Below are 15,693 nucleotides of genomic sequence, written 5' to 3'. Positions count from 1 at the left end.
CTGTAGATTAGTGCTCTACCACTTGAGCCTCAGCCCCACTTCTGGCTTTTTCTGCTTATGTGGTGCTGAGGGATCGAACTGGGGGCCCCATGCATGCAAGGCAAGCATTCTACCACTGAGCCACCTTCCCAGCCCCAAACCTGTTTTTTGTTAGGACATACTTACCTTATAGGTTTCATGGATCACATAAAATAATTTGTAGGACCTTCGATTAAAGGTAAACTAGACCATCTCTCTTATTTTACAGAGAGGAAAGTGAATTGACTTGTTTGACAACAGCCTGATGAAAAGAGGAAGAGTTAGAATTTGAAACTGTAGCTCCTAAAAGATGAGGTTGAGTATTTTGTGTCTGGTAATCAGCATATATTGTCAAGCAGAGTGCTATAAATTATTTAGACTCTAGGTGCTACACATTTAGATCAGATTCCATGGAGTTCTTTCCTGAATGGTCATGTAATGAAGCGTGACCTTACACTCCAAGTCTGAAGAGAGGCTTCTCTTTCACTTGCTGACAGCTCTGTCAGATGCACTTATATTAGGTCCTATCTGTGTGGAAAGGAGCTTTAAGGAAGTAGTCAGAATGCTTATGGGAGTAATCTATCCTACTCTCTATGGACCTTTCCTCCAAGCTTGACTTTTTTTCTTTTCTTTTTCATTCATTCATTCATTTATTTATTTATTTATTTATTTATTTATTTATTTATTTATTTATTTATTTATTTATTTATTTATTTATTTATTTATGGACCGGTCGTGAGGCCTGAACTCTGGGCCTGGGTGCTGTCCCTCAGCTCTTCAGCTCAAGGCTAGCGCTCTACCACTTGAGCCACAGCGCCACTTCCAGCTTTTTTCTTATGTGGTGCTGAGGAATCGAACCCAGGGCCTCATGCATGCAAGGCAAGCGCTCTACCACTGAGCCATCTTCCCAGCCCAGAGGCATGATCTTCTATGCCCAACTTCTTGGTTGAGATGGAGCTCTTTTTTCTTGCCAAAATTGATTGTGAACTTTGATCTTTGATCCTCCCAGTCTTTGCCTCTTGAGTAGCTGGGATTGCAGTTTTACATGTTCCCCTACCCTCTGTGTTTGGTGTTTTTAGAGCTCCATTGCCAGCAGTTCTGCTTCAGGGAATCCTGCAATGCTGGATTAAAAATGAAATTGGTGGTCTGGGAAGGTGGCTCAGTGATAGTGTACTTGCCTTGCATGCATGAGGCCCTGGGTTCGATTCCTCAGCACCATATAAGCAAAAAGAAAAAGAAAGCCGGAAGTGGCGCTGTGGCCCAAGTGGTAGAGTGCTAGCCTTGGGTGAAGAGCTGAGGGACAGCGCCCAGGCCCAGAGTTCTGGCCCCATGACCAGACCCCTCCCCCCCGCCCCCCAAAAATGAAATTGGTAAAAAGAGACTGTAGTGCTATGTGGTGATCATTAGTGCCAAGTCCCGAACTTAGTTAACTAGAGAAGACTCAGTTCTTGTACTGGGTCTGGTCTTATACTGGGTCTGCATATTCAGGGCATTGACCTTTGAATTTTGAACTTGGAAGTAGCTTCTGTATGCTTTTTTCTCCTTCGGTGAGACCTTATTTAACACATAAAGAAACTGAGGCTGGGAGAAGTTGTAACTTAGCCAGAGAGAAGCATGTTTATTTCTATCTAGATAAAACTGCCTCAGGAAATTACTGTTACTTCACCCTTCACTCTCCCTGCTGGGTGGAAGGTCAATACCATTAGAAGTTCAGGCGCCAGCCTGGGTGGCCAAGCTAATGGAGCAAAATAGTTCCAGCTCCAAGTAATGGCAAACCTGGATTGGGGCCCAATGTAGGTAAACCCCTGAGCAAAGAATTTGATGTTGATCTTTTTCAATGAACAAGCTTGTGGTAGGATTATGATATATCCTGAACAGAGAGAAATGGTGGCTCTAGAGACTGATGCCATAAAAATTATTTGATTCCACATTAAGTTTAGATAATGGCATTGCTAAGCAGTGGAACATTTAGGATATTTTCCTGTTCATTAAGAGATGGTCTAGTAAGGTTACTTGTAAAGTTCCAGTAGAGTTAAAGACTATTTGAACTTGTTCCCCAAATTCCTCTTAAGACTTCAGATTGTGTGACCTTTAGGTATTACATCTGCTGTGTGTTGTGTTCTGCTGTATCCTATGCATTTTGTTTCCTTGTCTCAGTATTTTCTGAGCAAGTGAACTCAAGTTGACTGAAGTGGTTCCTGAAGGGTGAGATAAGGTGTATTTCAGCTTTTCTGTCCCTGTTTCAAAATACCTCACAGAAACAAGGGAGGAAAGATTTAGCCCATAATTTTTACAATTTCAGTCATGGCCACTTGGTCCATTGCTGTAGGCTGAGGTGAGGCAGAGCATCATGGTAGAGCAAGCCTCACGACAGCTGAGAGGCACAGAAAAGGGAAAGACAGAAGGGCAAGGGACAGTGTACTCCTCAAATGCAGGCCCCAGTGACCTATTGCCTCCAACCAGACCTCACTTTGCATCACTTCAGAATAATGTATCAAATGATGAATCCATCATTTATATATATATATATATATATATATATATATACATATAATATATATAACAGCAAGATATCAGTTTTGCCTAGAAAATATAATCTCTGCTTGTTTGATCTTCAGACATAATAACTCAACACAAAACCTGACCCAGGCCTGATCATATACTAAAGTGAGGAAACTGAAACCACAGCCATTATTGAATTGATTGACAACATTATAATGTTTACAATAAATTAGGTAAAACTATTAATATTCAATTTATTGAGAACTCTGTAGTTACTGTGTTTAAAAACTAGACTAGTTTAAAAAGAAAGAAAAAAAGAATAAATAAAAAACTACATAGAATTAAATATTAACAAGACATGCATTTAAGTAGAGGGTACTAATGTACTATGAGTCACCATCTTTCCATAAATTTAAAATGATTTCCTGTATTCATTCCCTATTGATGCTGAACAAAGTATCACAAACTCAGTAGCTTATAATACCAATTTATTCTGGAGAATATTACCCTGATATCAACCAAATAAGGACTCATCAAACAAAGAACTTGCTGGGCTGGGAAGGTGGCTCAGTGGTAGAGCGCTTGCCTTGCATGCATGAGGCCCTGGGTTCAATTCCTCAGCACCACATAAGCAAAAAGAAAAAAAGCCGGAAGTGGCACTGTGGCTCAAGTGGTAGAGTGCTAGCCTTGAGCTGAAGAGCTGAGGGACAGCGCCCAGGCTGTCCCATGACCGTACCCCCCCCCCCAAAAAAAGAACTTGCTTTATGAATATAGATGTAAAAATCTACTTTGTTTACAAAAACAAAATACTTGGGCTGGGAAGGTGGCTCAGTGGTAGAGCGCTTGCCGTGCATGCCTGAGACCCTGGGTTCGATTCCTCAGCACCACATAAGCAAAAAGAAAAAAGCCGGAAGTGGTGATGTGGCTCAAGTGGTAGAGTGCTAGCCTTGAGCTGAAGAGCTAAGGGACAGTGCCCAGGCCCAGAGTTCAGACCCCACGACCGGACCCCCAAAAAAACCAACCAACCAAACAAACAAAATACTTGTAAATCAAGAAAACGTTAGAAAGATCATACAAATGATTGAGTTGCTTCACTTCAGAAATACAGCTATATATTATTCAGCTTCCATGTGTCTATATTTTTTACATACTTTTTTGCTGTTGACTTTAATTTTATTTCATTGTAGTCTTATAAAATATAAAAAGTTAATTCTGTTTTCATATATTACGTGTTGCTTTCTTTCCCCAAATATAATCTATTTTGGAGAAAGTTTTGTGGGCTTCTGAGAAGAACATATATTCTGTGGCTGTTGGATGAAATATTCTGTAGATGCCAGTTGATCTGTATTGTCATTCTTAAGTTCTTTTGTTGTTTGGATAACCTCTCTGTTAGTGAGAGTAGGGTATTAAAATTGACATTTGTAAATGTTGAGATCTATCTACCTCTATTTCATGTCTAGTAGTGTTTATTTTATGAAACTGGGTGCACTCACTGAGTTGGTATGTATGTTTTATCAATATGAAGTTACCTTTTTTGTCTTTTCGGACTAATTTTGATTTGAAGTCTGTTTTGTCAGGTAGGAGTGTGTTCTTTTCTTTGGGTTTCATTTACTTGGGATTTTTTTCATTCTTTCTCTTTAAACCTGTCTTTGCTAGTGAGTTATATTTCTTACAGGTAACCAATAGTCTTGTCCTTTTTTTTTCAGTCTGCCAAAGTTTGAAGTGTGTCTTCCCAATGTTCCGTTGGGAAGATGCTTTAATTTGTCAGCGCCTGTTTTCTCACCTGTAAAATGTGGATGCTATTAGTACTTCCTTCAGAAGGCATCTATAAGGTGCATAGGAAATGACTGGAACAGAATAAGGGCTCTTAACAAGGGAACAATTCACACCTACAGTTTGGAAGGGTTGTGCATATTGGAATCATTTGGGGGTCTTGTGTGCCTTTTGTCATAAGACAGATTGTGCCATAGGTTAGAACAGCATAGCTCATAAGCCTTCATACTCCCCCCCCCCCCCCTCTTTGCCAGTCCTGGGCTTGAACTCAGGGTCTGGGTGCTGTCCCAGAACTACTTTTGCTCAAGGCTAGCACTCTACCACTTAAGCCACAGCGCCACTTCTGGCCTTTTCTGTTTATGTAGTGCTAAGGAATTGAACCCAGGGCTTCATGCATGCTAGGCAAGCACTCTACCACTAAGTTACCTTCCCAGCCCTTCCCTTCACACTTTTAAAACTATTTCTCAAAATCACTCTCATTAAATAAAGCAATCTGGGTCAACGTGCAATCAGGTACACTTGTTACCAGGTATAAAATTAGCTAAAGCTCCATTAATACCTAGAAAACTGACAATTTATGAACTACTGTTGTTAAGGCAAAGTTTAGATAGTTTGCCCTTAGGCAAACCAAGAAAGGTACAGACTGTATTTGATTGCATTTTCTGCTATTGGGTAGTTTTATTATTCCAGAGATCTGATTATGAAACCTGCAATTCAAAGATAGGATTTCTACTCTGCTCTTGTTATAGGAAAGTTTTAATTTTTCCTTTCTAAAAGTTTTCATTTATAAAATGAGATTAATGAAATTTGAGATTTAACCTACCTTTAAAATGTAGAAACTACCTTTATATATGCAAATATTTCACTTTCTTTTCTTTTTTTTTTTTTTTTTTTTTTTTGGGTCCGGTCGTAGGGCCTGAACTCTGGGCCTGGGCGCTGTCCCTCAGCTCTTCAGCTCAAGGCTAGTACTCTACCACTTGAGCCACAGCACCACTTGCGGCTTTTTTCTTTTTGCTTATGTGGTGCTGAGGAATGAACCCAGCGCCTCATGCATGCAAGGCAAGTGCTCTACCACTGAGCCACCTTCCCAGCCTCAAATATTTCAATTTCTTGACAGTGTCTGTTAATGCATTAAATTTAAGTCCAATTTATCTCTCTTTGGTTGTCTGTGCTTTTGATGTCATATCAAAAAATCCATTGCTGGGCTGGGAATGTGGCTTAATGGTAGAGTGCTTATTTAGTATGCATGAAGTCCTGCGTTCAATTCCTCAGTACCACATAAACAGAAAAGGCCAGAAATGGCGCTGTGGCTCAAGCAGTAGAGTGCTAGCCTTGAGCAAAAGCTCAGGGACAGTGCTTAGGCCCCGAGTTCAAGCCCCATGACTGGCGCAAAAAAAAAAAATCCATTGCCAAATCCAAGGTTATGAAGATTTAATACTATTTTTCTTCTAAGAGTTTTGAGGTTTAGTTTTTATATCTAGGTCAATTGTTTTTTGTTTTTGATGCACGGTTTTGCAGTGTAGCCCTGTCTAGTTTGGAACTCTCCATTTTTCTGCCTTAACTTTGCCAAGTGCTAGAATTATAATTGTGTGTGCCATCAAACCCAGCCTGAGTTAACGTTTATATATATTAGGGGTCAACTTTCATTCTTTTGATGTGGATATTCACATGTTCCAGCTTCATTTGTTAAAAATCAGTTGGTCATGTATATACAGGCTTATTTCTGGGGTCTCACTTCAGTTCTTTCCATTTACTTTTGTGTGGGCTGAGTTTCTTGTTTCCTTCCTTTTGATAACAGGATCGTGGGGTTGACAGTTCCATTTTCCAGAACCCCAAAAAGCTTCACCTAACTATTGGGATGTTGGTGCTTTTGAGTGAACATGAGATCCAGCAGACATGTGAAATGCTACAGCGCTGTAAAGAAGACTTTATTAAGTGAGTAATCTGCAGGAGTAGGGGAGAAGGACCAATCCACAGTAGCTTCCTTTTGTACCATAGACTTGGTTTTGAACTAGGGAGCTAGATGGCAGGGAATAAGGTTTGTTGATGTACTTATTTATAGCACTTAACATTGGACTGTTGTCTGAAAGGTTGCAAATCTATTGGAAGCATACATTTATATAGTTTTATGAACTCTTAACCTTAAATTGTACTAGTTCAATAAGCAAATTTTGTTCTTAAACAGAACATCTCCAAAAAAAAATTACTCCTAATTTAGTGGCTTAAAATAACAGACATTTGGGCTGGGATGTTGGCTCAGTGGTAGAGTGCTTACCTCGCACGCATGAGGCCCTGGATTCGATTCCTCAGCACCACATAAGCAGAAAAAAGCCAGAAGTAGCACTGTGGCTCAAGTGGTAGGGCGCTAGCCTTGAGCCTAAGAGCTGAAGGACAGCACCCAGGCCCAGAGTTCACCCCCACAACCAACCACACACACACACACACACACACACACACACACACACACACACACACACACACACACACACACACACACACACACACACACACACACACACACACACACACACACACACACACACACACACACACACACACACACACACACACACACACACACACACACACTTACGTGTTTGGGCTTACTGGACTAAAGTCAAAAGTGTGGGCAGGGTTGTAATCCTTTCTGGAGACTCTAGGTAAAATCCATTTCTTTACATGGAAAATCCCAGCTTTTAGAGGTTTTCCCACTTCCTTTGGCTAATAGCCCCTTTCTTCCATCCTCAATCCAGCAATGTTGCATCTCTGTCTCTTCTGTTGTTTTCTCTCTCCTTGGAACAAGTTGTTGACTTTTAGGGACTCTGTATTTTGATTTGATTGAGCCTATACATATAATCAGGCTAATCTTCCCATGTCAACCTTGACCTTAACTACATCTGCAAGATATACAAAATAGTATATTTACAAATTCCAGAGAGGAGGATATGGATGTCTTTGGAGGGCTATTTTACCTATCACAGTAGCTCAAACAATATAGTATCATTCCCTAGGAATGTTTTGGAAACCCCTTCCTCCTTCCTTTTCTCCCTGCTTCCCTCCCTTCTTCCCTTCTTATCTTTCCTCTCTCCCTTTCTCTCTCTTTCCTTCCCTTCCTTTGTGAAGCCCAGACTGGTCTCAAATTCAAGATCCTCCTGACTCCATCTTCTGAGTCCTGGATTTACAGGTCTGAGACCCTGAGATAGGGTCTTACTCTATTGCCCTGGACTAAAAGCGGAAAATCTTCCTGTTTTAGCCTCCTGAATAACTGAGTTTACAGATATGTGCCACTATATTGGCTTTTTCCTCCTTTTTTTTTTTTTTTTTTCCTTTTTTCTGTGTTGCCAAGGTTGCCTCTAACTCCTGGTCTCAAGCAGTCCTCTTGCCCTAGGACTTTAGTATAGCTGGAATTATAGGTATGTATCACTGTACCCAGCCTTCTTTTTATTAACATCAGTTAGTTGTACAAGGAGACTTTGTATAGACATCATGATTTCTAGTCCCATCTATTTCCTTGCAAATGCCATAATTTCATTCTTTATGGCTAAATAATACTTCATTGTGTAATATACCACATTTTCCTGATCCATTCATCAGTTGTAGGGCATCTAACCTGCTTCTGTGCATTGGCTTTTGTGAATAGAGCTACAATGAGTATAGGTGTACAGTTGCCCTGATATATCTTGTGAATAGAGCTACAATGAGTATAGGTGTACAGTTGCCCTGATATATCCTTTGGATATATTCACAAAAGGGGAATCATTGGATCATAGAGTAGTTCTGTTTTTAGTTTTTTGAGGAACCTTTTATACTGATTTCCATTGTAGTTGAATTCCTAACAATAGCATATAAGGTTTCTTTTCCCCCACATCCTCCCCAGCATTTGTTATTGTGATTTTTTTTTTTAACCATTCATGGGGCCTGAATTGTGGGCCTGAGCGCTGTCCCTCAGCTCTTCAGCTCAAGGCTAGTGCTCTACCACTTGAGCCACAGTACCACTTCTGGTGTTTTCTGCTTATGTGGTGCTGAGGAATCAAACCCAGGGCCTCATGCATACAAAACAATCACTCTACCACTGAACTACCTTCCTAGCCCCTGTTATTGTGTTTTTAATGATGGCCTTCTAACTGGAGTGAGAGAAAATCTGAATTGTGTTTAATTTGCATTACTTTATATGGCCAAGGATATTGAGCAATTTTTCATTTGTTTATTGGCCATATGTACTTCAAAAATTGTCGGTTATTAGGGAGTTTGGCTCAGTTAAAAAACACTTGCCTGGCAAGTGCCCTGAGTTCATTCCTCAGCTTTGAAAATAAAAATTTTCCAGTTCATTTGCCCATTTGGTTGTTGATTCTTTTTGATCTCCCTGCAGATTCAAGTTACTACTTCCTTGTCAGATGTATAGCTGGCAGAGAATTTCCCATTTTGTAGCCTGTCTCTCCAGTGCAGTGATACATTTTTTTTTAATTGTCAAGGTGATGTACAGAGGGCTTACAGCTACAAAAGTAAGGTAGTAAGTTCATTTCTTGTCAAACTTGTTACTCCTTCCCTCATTTTTCTCTTACTTTCCCTCCCCCTGATAATTCTTTTACTGTGGAAAAGTTTTTAGTTTAATGAAATCCCTTTTGTCAATCCTTGCTCTTATTCCCTGATCTATTGGGGTTTTATACAAGAAGTTACTGCTTGTTCCAATATATTTCAACGTTTTCCCTACTCTTTCCTGTAGTAGTTTCCAAGTTTTAGGTCTTACATTAGTATCCTTGATCTACTTTGAATTGATGTTAGTACAGGACAAGAGAAGGGATCTAGTCTCAGTCTTCTGCGTGTAGATAGTCAGTTTTCCTATTTGTTGAAGAAGCTATTTTCAAGTTATATTTTGGGGTTCTTTTGTCAAAAATCAGATAGCTATAACTATGAATTTATCCTGTGTCTTCTGTTCCCTTGGGTTTTGTATCTGTTTTTGTTCCAGCACCATTTCTTTTCCTTTTTCCTTTTCTTTTTTCTTTTCTTTTCTCTATTCATGCCAATATGGGAGTTTGGACTCAGGGCCTTGCACTCTTTCTTAACCCTATTATTGCAGCTTGTACTGTACCACTCGAGCCATTCCTCTAGTTTTGCATTTTACTGGTTAATTGGAGTTAAGAGTTTTAAGGCCTTTTGTGCCCATGGTGGCTTTGAACCTTGCTTCCTAGATCTTAGCCTCTTGAGTAGTTAGGCTAACTAGCACCCAGATCTTTTTCTTTTTGTAAAAAGTGCAGATAATTTAAACTAAATGTGGTGTTACATACTTCTAATCACAACCTTGGGAGCTGCCATACCTTGTCTCAAGAACAAAACAAAACACCCTCTACACAAATAAAATACAGGTACTTTTGAGTCAGCAATTTGTTTTGGCTCTAGGAAAGCTCTGGGAAAGAGTGACTACTCTTTTATTGCAAAAATTTATACATATACATATATATGGTATCACAGCTTTACTTCAAAAAACCCATCTTTTTCCATCTCCTTTGACTTAAGATTAATGAAGAGAAAATTGAAGCTGACTCACTTAATTAGTGTGTGTGTGTGTGTGTGTGTGTGTGTGTGTGTGTGTGTGTGTGTGTGTGTGTGTGTGTGTGTGTGTGTGTGTGTGTGTGTGTGTGTGTGTGTGTGTGTGTGTGTGTGTGTGGTGGGGTGGGGGTAGAGTGGTTACTGGGGCTTGAACTTGGGCCTGGGTGCTCTCCCTCATTTTTTTAAATCAAGCCTGGCATTTTACCACTTGAGCCAGACTTCTGCTTTCAGGAGTTTTATTTTTTTTAACTAATTGGAGATAAGAGTCCCACAGACTTGTACGAGGATCTAAACTTTTCTCCAGTTAAATTATATATATGAACTTATATAATATAGGCTTATGTTTTGGGCTTATCTTTTTCCATGAATGCCTTCAAAGACAAGATATTTTCTTGGACAAATCATAACCTGATTGACTTTGTAGTCTGCCTGTCCTTTCTGATGACAAAGAACACTTTTCTTGCTCAGTGATGGGCATGTCTGTTTCTGTCTCAACCTTACCTAAAATTCAAAATAATTTGGTGTTCAGTATTAGATATTAACAGTGTCCTTATATAAAATAAAACTTTATGCTTTATTTGACAAAGCAAGTCAATTTTACTTAGTTATGGTTCTGATATTTTAAGTGTTCTTAGTTCACTTTTTCTAAATTAGACTGAAAGTAGCTGTATTTTCCTGGCTGCCACTGGGATAATCCTACTAAGAAAAAAATTAAAGGTAGATAAAGTACTTGCTTAGAGAAGTATTTGTTCACCTAACCTCATGAAAAGCAGTTCACATGTTTTTAATCTCCAAAAGCTGTGTCCCAAGCTGTATGGGGATTTAGTTGAGCTCCTCCTTTTTGTGTCTCTTAGTGCCTTTGGGACTAAATACCAAGCTTGGGCCTTTAAGCATGTCAGCATTGGTATGACTAGGGAATAAAGAGCAGTCCTAATAGTTCCTAACAATTTTTGACATGACAGGATGAAAGCAGTAACTGTAGTTTTTTCAGATTCAGCAAAGCTTTGAAATAGGACAAAGTTGACCTGCTAAAAATTTGCAATACATGCAAAATTTTGTTTGAAGATGCTCTTTTAAAAAAGCTGGAAAGATTTGAAACTAGCAAGAAAAATAAAGCAAGTCTCCTCAGCCCTCTTCTCTTGCCTCTCTGCTTCATGCCCTTTTTTCAAAAAGTGCATAGTACAAAATTAACTTTTTTTTTTTTTGTCAGTTGTGGGGCCTGGGCACTGTCCCTCAGTTCTTCAGCTCAAGGCGAGCACTCTACCACTTGAGCTACAGTGCCACTTCTGGTTTTCTGGTGGTTTATTGGAGATAGCAGTCTCATGGTCTTTCCTGCCTGGGCTGGCTTTGAACCACGATCCTCAGATCTCAGCCTCCTGAGTAGCTAGGATTACAGGCATGAGCCACCAGTGCCTGGCTAAAATTAACTTATTTTTGAGGGTGAGAATCAGAATTGGTGGTTTGGATTGGTTAGAGGTTTCCTTGGTTGGAAAGTCTCCTTTAAAAAATACTTTGCTTAACACCCTGTTGAATAAATTGTATCACATAACTATTGATTGTGTGTATGCTTTGTTGATCTCAGCCTTTGCACTGATTTATTTAGGAAGAGTATCACCCCACAATGACTTTTATAATCTAAACTTTTTTTTTTTTTTTTGGTACTGGGGACTGAACCCAGGACGTTGGCACTTGCTAGGCAAGCGCTTTGCCACTGAGCTACATCCCAGCCCTATAATCTAAACTTTTTATCATGTAAAGACCCCAAACTAAGATGTGAAAGGGAAACATTAAAAATAAAGATTAGTAGTGTGTTGAATTTGATAGACATTTCATAGCATTTAGAATTGGTGTATTGAAGCAAATATGGTTTATACTGGAATTTGATTGAAGTTGGGCAGCCATGTGGATATTTTAAGGAAATAGATAGTAGAACATGTTTTAAATTGGGGGGAAGTTTTTAAGTTTAGAGAATGCTATCTAACCAGAAACAATTTTCATCTCAATTTTTCAGCTAAAGGCTCATGTAGCTGTATAGATTTTGAATGAATAATTCAGTGTTTAGTAAATGCTTAAGCTCTAGAAGTGTCCCTTGTGACTTTTCTCTGTGAGATGTAGGACAGAAACAGTGCAGCAGCTCTGAGCATGCATGCGTGACAGATAGGCAGCCTTCCCTTGCCCCCAGTCATCTGCTTGTGCCTCTGTGTCCCCAGCAGGCCTTTGGTCAAAACAGGGAAGCTTAAAAAAGGGACAAGAAAGAGAAGAAGAATACTCATGTACAATTAATTTTTTTTAAATACTCATGGCTAGCTAGACAGGTGTCTGCCATTTGAACATGCTCCTAACCCCATGAATAAATGTTAATTCCTGATTTTGGAAAGAGTAGTAGTTAGACCATCCTAGGTATTTGGTAGGCAGGATTTCTCTTCTCTTTAATCTTCATGATAAATGTTAGATATAGGGTACAAGAGTTTCAGTTTCTACTCATAAATGAGGCTTTGGTTCTTATTTCCACTTATTTTTGTTCTTGGTACCTCATTGCTTTCTGGTGGTTTAGGGTAGTTTGTAGTGAAGATATAGTCAAAAGAAACATTAAAGGCAAGGGGTTCAGGAGGCATCTCTGAGGTAGAGCACTTGCTTAGACAAGGCCCTGGGTTCAAGCTCCATCATACACACAGACACATACAGACACACAGATCATAAACCATAAAGATATAACAAAGAAAAAAGTTTACCTGAAAATTAACATAATAATTGTGCATTTAGTATTTTTTATTATTAAATTATTTTTTCACTTATTATTTCAACATATAAATATAATTCTCCCTAAACAATTTGGAGTAGACTTGTTGTTTTACAACAGACTAATTCCTTTGAGCACCTCAAAATTAGTAGCAGAGGGGTCTGGGAAGGTGGCTCAGTGGTAGAGTGCTTGCCTTGCATGCATGGGGGCCTGGGTTCAATTCCTCAGCACCACATAAGCAGAAAAAAAAAAGCCGGAAGTGGCGCTATGGCTCAAGTGGTAGAGCGCTAACCCTGAGGTGAAGAGCTGAGGGACAGCGCCCAGGCCCAGAGTTCAGGCCTACGACTGGACTCAAAAAAAAAAAATCAGTAGCAGACAATATGTACAGAAATAACAATGTTCTAAATGTATTATATCTAGCCTTAAGATTATTTTAGAACATTAACAATGTATTCTTTGTTTATTATTTCTTTTTAAATATATTTTCTTGTTATTGAGAAGTGATGTACAGAGTAGTTACCGTTATTATATGTTAGGTAATAAGTACAGTTCTTTTTTTTTGTTGTTTTTTTTTGGTTGGTCGTGGGGCTTGAACTCTGGGCCTGGATGCTGTCCCTATGCTCTTCAGCTCAAGGCTAGTGCTCTACCACTTGAGCCACAGTGCCACTTCCGGTTTTCTGGTGGTTTATTGGCATAATAGTCTCACGGACTTTCCTGCCCTGGCTGTCTTTGAACCGTGATCCTCAGATCTCAGCCTCCTGATTAGCTAGGATTACAGGCGTGAGCCACCGGTGCCTGGCATAAGTACAGTTCTTAATGGATCATGCCACCCATTCCTTTGCTCTCTTCGTTTTTCCCTCTCATCCCTACCCCTAAGTATAGTTCATTTTGTACATAGTGTCTAGTTATTATGGTTCTTATTCAATTTAAAAAAAAGTATGAGGGCTAGGAATGTGGCATAGTGGTAGAGTGCTTGTCTAGTGTGCATGAAGCTGAGTTTGAGTCCTCAATACCACATAAAGAAAAAAGCCAGAAGTGGCACTGTGGCTCAAGTGGTAGAGTGCTAGCCTTGAGCAAATGAGGCTCAGGGACAGTGCCCAGGCCCTGCCTTCAAGCCCCAGGACTGCAAAAAAAAAAAAAAAAAAAAAAAAAAGAAAAAAGGAAAATTATAGTTTTAGGAGAGAAACATTTTCTGTCTGTTGATCTATGAAAAACTTGTCAATCATAAAGAACCAAGAATTGAGGGCTGGAGATATGGCTCAGTGCTATTTCATCAGCCTAGTAAGTACAGGGCCCTGAGTTCAAACCCCAGTACTGCCAAAACCCTCCCTCCCCTCCTTTTTTTTTGGGGGGGGGGTGGCCTGAACTCTGGGCCTGGGCGCTGTCCCTCAGCTCTTCAGCTCAAGGCTAGCGCTTTACCACTTGAGCCACAGTGCCACTTCTGGCTTTTTTTCTTTTTGCTTATGTGGTGCTGAGGAATCGAACCCAGGGCCTCATGCATGCAAGGCAAGCGCTCTACCACTGAGCCACCTTCCCAGCCCTCCCTCCCCTCCTTGAGACAGAATAAAAGCCAGATGTGGTGACATATACCTGTAATCCCAGCATTTGGAATGCAGAAAAGTAGGAGGATTGTGAGTTCCAGATCAACCTGGGCTACGTTGTGAGAGCCTTTCTCAAAAAACGAACACCAGAATGATGCTGAACAATAATTTAGCAGGAATTTTATAGAAAATGTAAAACATTTTACCCTGACTTATGGAATAGTAACCCCTCTGTATAACACCTTAATAACAACAATAACAACAATGAAATTATATTTAAACATGATTCTTTTTTGTATTGAACCCTAAGAATTGATAACATGAAATGTTATATAGGGCAATGATATGGTGGTACTTTTGGTTAGCATTTAAAAAATATACGGGAAGCTGGGAGCCATGGTGTGTGTGTGTAGTCCCAACTTTTTTGGGAGACTGAGGCAGAAAGATTGGTTTAGCCTTTGGAGTCTGGCCAGCCTGGGCAACAAAGCAAGACCTTGTGTCTTAAAAACATACACACAGGGCTAGGAATGCGCTTAGTGGTAGAGTGCTTGCCTAGCATGAAGCTCCGGGTTCCATTCCTCAGTGCCACATAAACAGAAAAAAGCCTGAAGTAGCACTGTGGCTCAAGTAAGTGGTAGAACACTAGCCTCGAGCTAAAGAAGCTCAGAGACAGTGCCCGGCCCTGAGTTCAAACCCCGTAACAGGCAACAAAACAAAACAAAAAACCGTATATACACAACGAACTAAAGAAAAAACCCAAACTGTGTGTGTATGTGTGTATGTGCACGCGCATGTGTGTGTGTGTGCGCGTGTATGCGTGTGTGCATGCATTTAGTATGAAACTGGTTTTTCAAACAAGTATTCCAGAACGTGCTTTGGTAAAATTGAATGGCAGGCTCCTTTATGATGTTCTTGACTCTAGTACTTGACTTAAATTGCAATCCTATCTCAGCCTCCTAAATTACAGGCATGAGCCATCAGCACTTGGCCCAAATTAGAATTCTTGGCCAAGTACTAGTCATGTACAAGCTTAGCTTGTGTTTTGAAATGTCCACATCTTAGAAGTGGCTACTGGGAGACTTACGATCAGGGTCATAATTTTTCTTAATTGGGTATTTGCTTAATATAGTTATTTACTTTTTTGGGGGGGGTCAGTTGTGGGGCTTGAACTCTGGGCGTGAGTGCTGTCCCTGTGCTCTTCAGCTCAAGGTGAGCACTCTACCACTTGAGCCACAGAGCCACTTCTGATTTTCTAGTGGTTTATTGGAGATAAGAGTCTCATGGTCTTTCCTGCCCAGACTGGCTTTGAACCTGGATTCTCAGATCTCAGCCTCCTCAGTAGCTATGATTACAGGCGTGAGCCACCAGCACCTGGCTAATATAGTTGTTTACTTTGTTACTGGGAAAATTTTCTGTGAGATAATAAATATGACTGTGACATTTTAAGGGATTCTTCAATCAAATTTCGTGTGTGTGTGTGTGTGTGTGTGTGTGTGTGTGTGTGTTTGTGTGTAGTACAAGGACTTGAACTGGGTGCTGTCCCTAAGCATTTATGCTTAAAGCTAGTGCTCT

The 15,693-nt window shown here is 40.0% G+C and overlaps 1 protein-coding gene across 3 annotated transcripts in view; it reads left to right on the top strand.

Annotated features, from left to right (window-relative positions):
• Positions 1 to 15,693, top strand: part of Ascc1 (activating signal cointegrator 1 complex subunit 1) — a 95,738-nt gene that overhangs the window by 25,271 nt on the left and 54,774 nt on the right. For all 3 annotated transcript variants that reach the window (XR_011371523.1, XM_070020522.1, XM_070020523.1), the window contains exon 6: positions 6,092 to 6,228. Coding sequence is in view for 2 of the 3 variants with exons in the window: in XM_070020522.1 (XP_069876623.1) it covers positions 6,092 to 6,228 (137 nt within the window). In the remaining variant the exon portion in view is untranslated. The remainder of the gene's footprint in view (positions 1 to 6,091; positions 6,229 to 15,693) is intronic.

Source organism: Dipodomys merriami, unplaced genomic scaffold (assembly GCF_024711535.1).
Source record: "Dipodomys merriami isolate MVZ:Mamm:240054 unplaced genomic scaffold, mDipMer1.0.p SCAF_14, whole genome shotgun sequence".
NCBI lineage: Eukaryota > Metazoa > Chordata > Mammalia > Rodentia > Heteromyidae > Dipodomys > Dipodomys merriami.
This window is presented reverse-complemented; position numbering and strand designations above follow the sequence as displayed.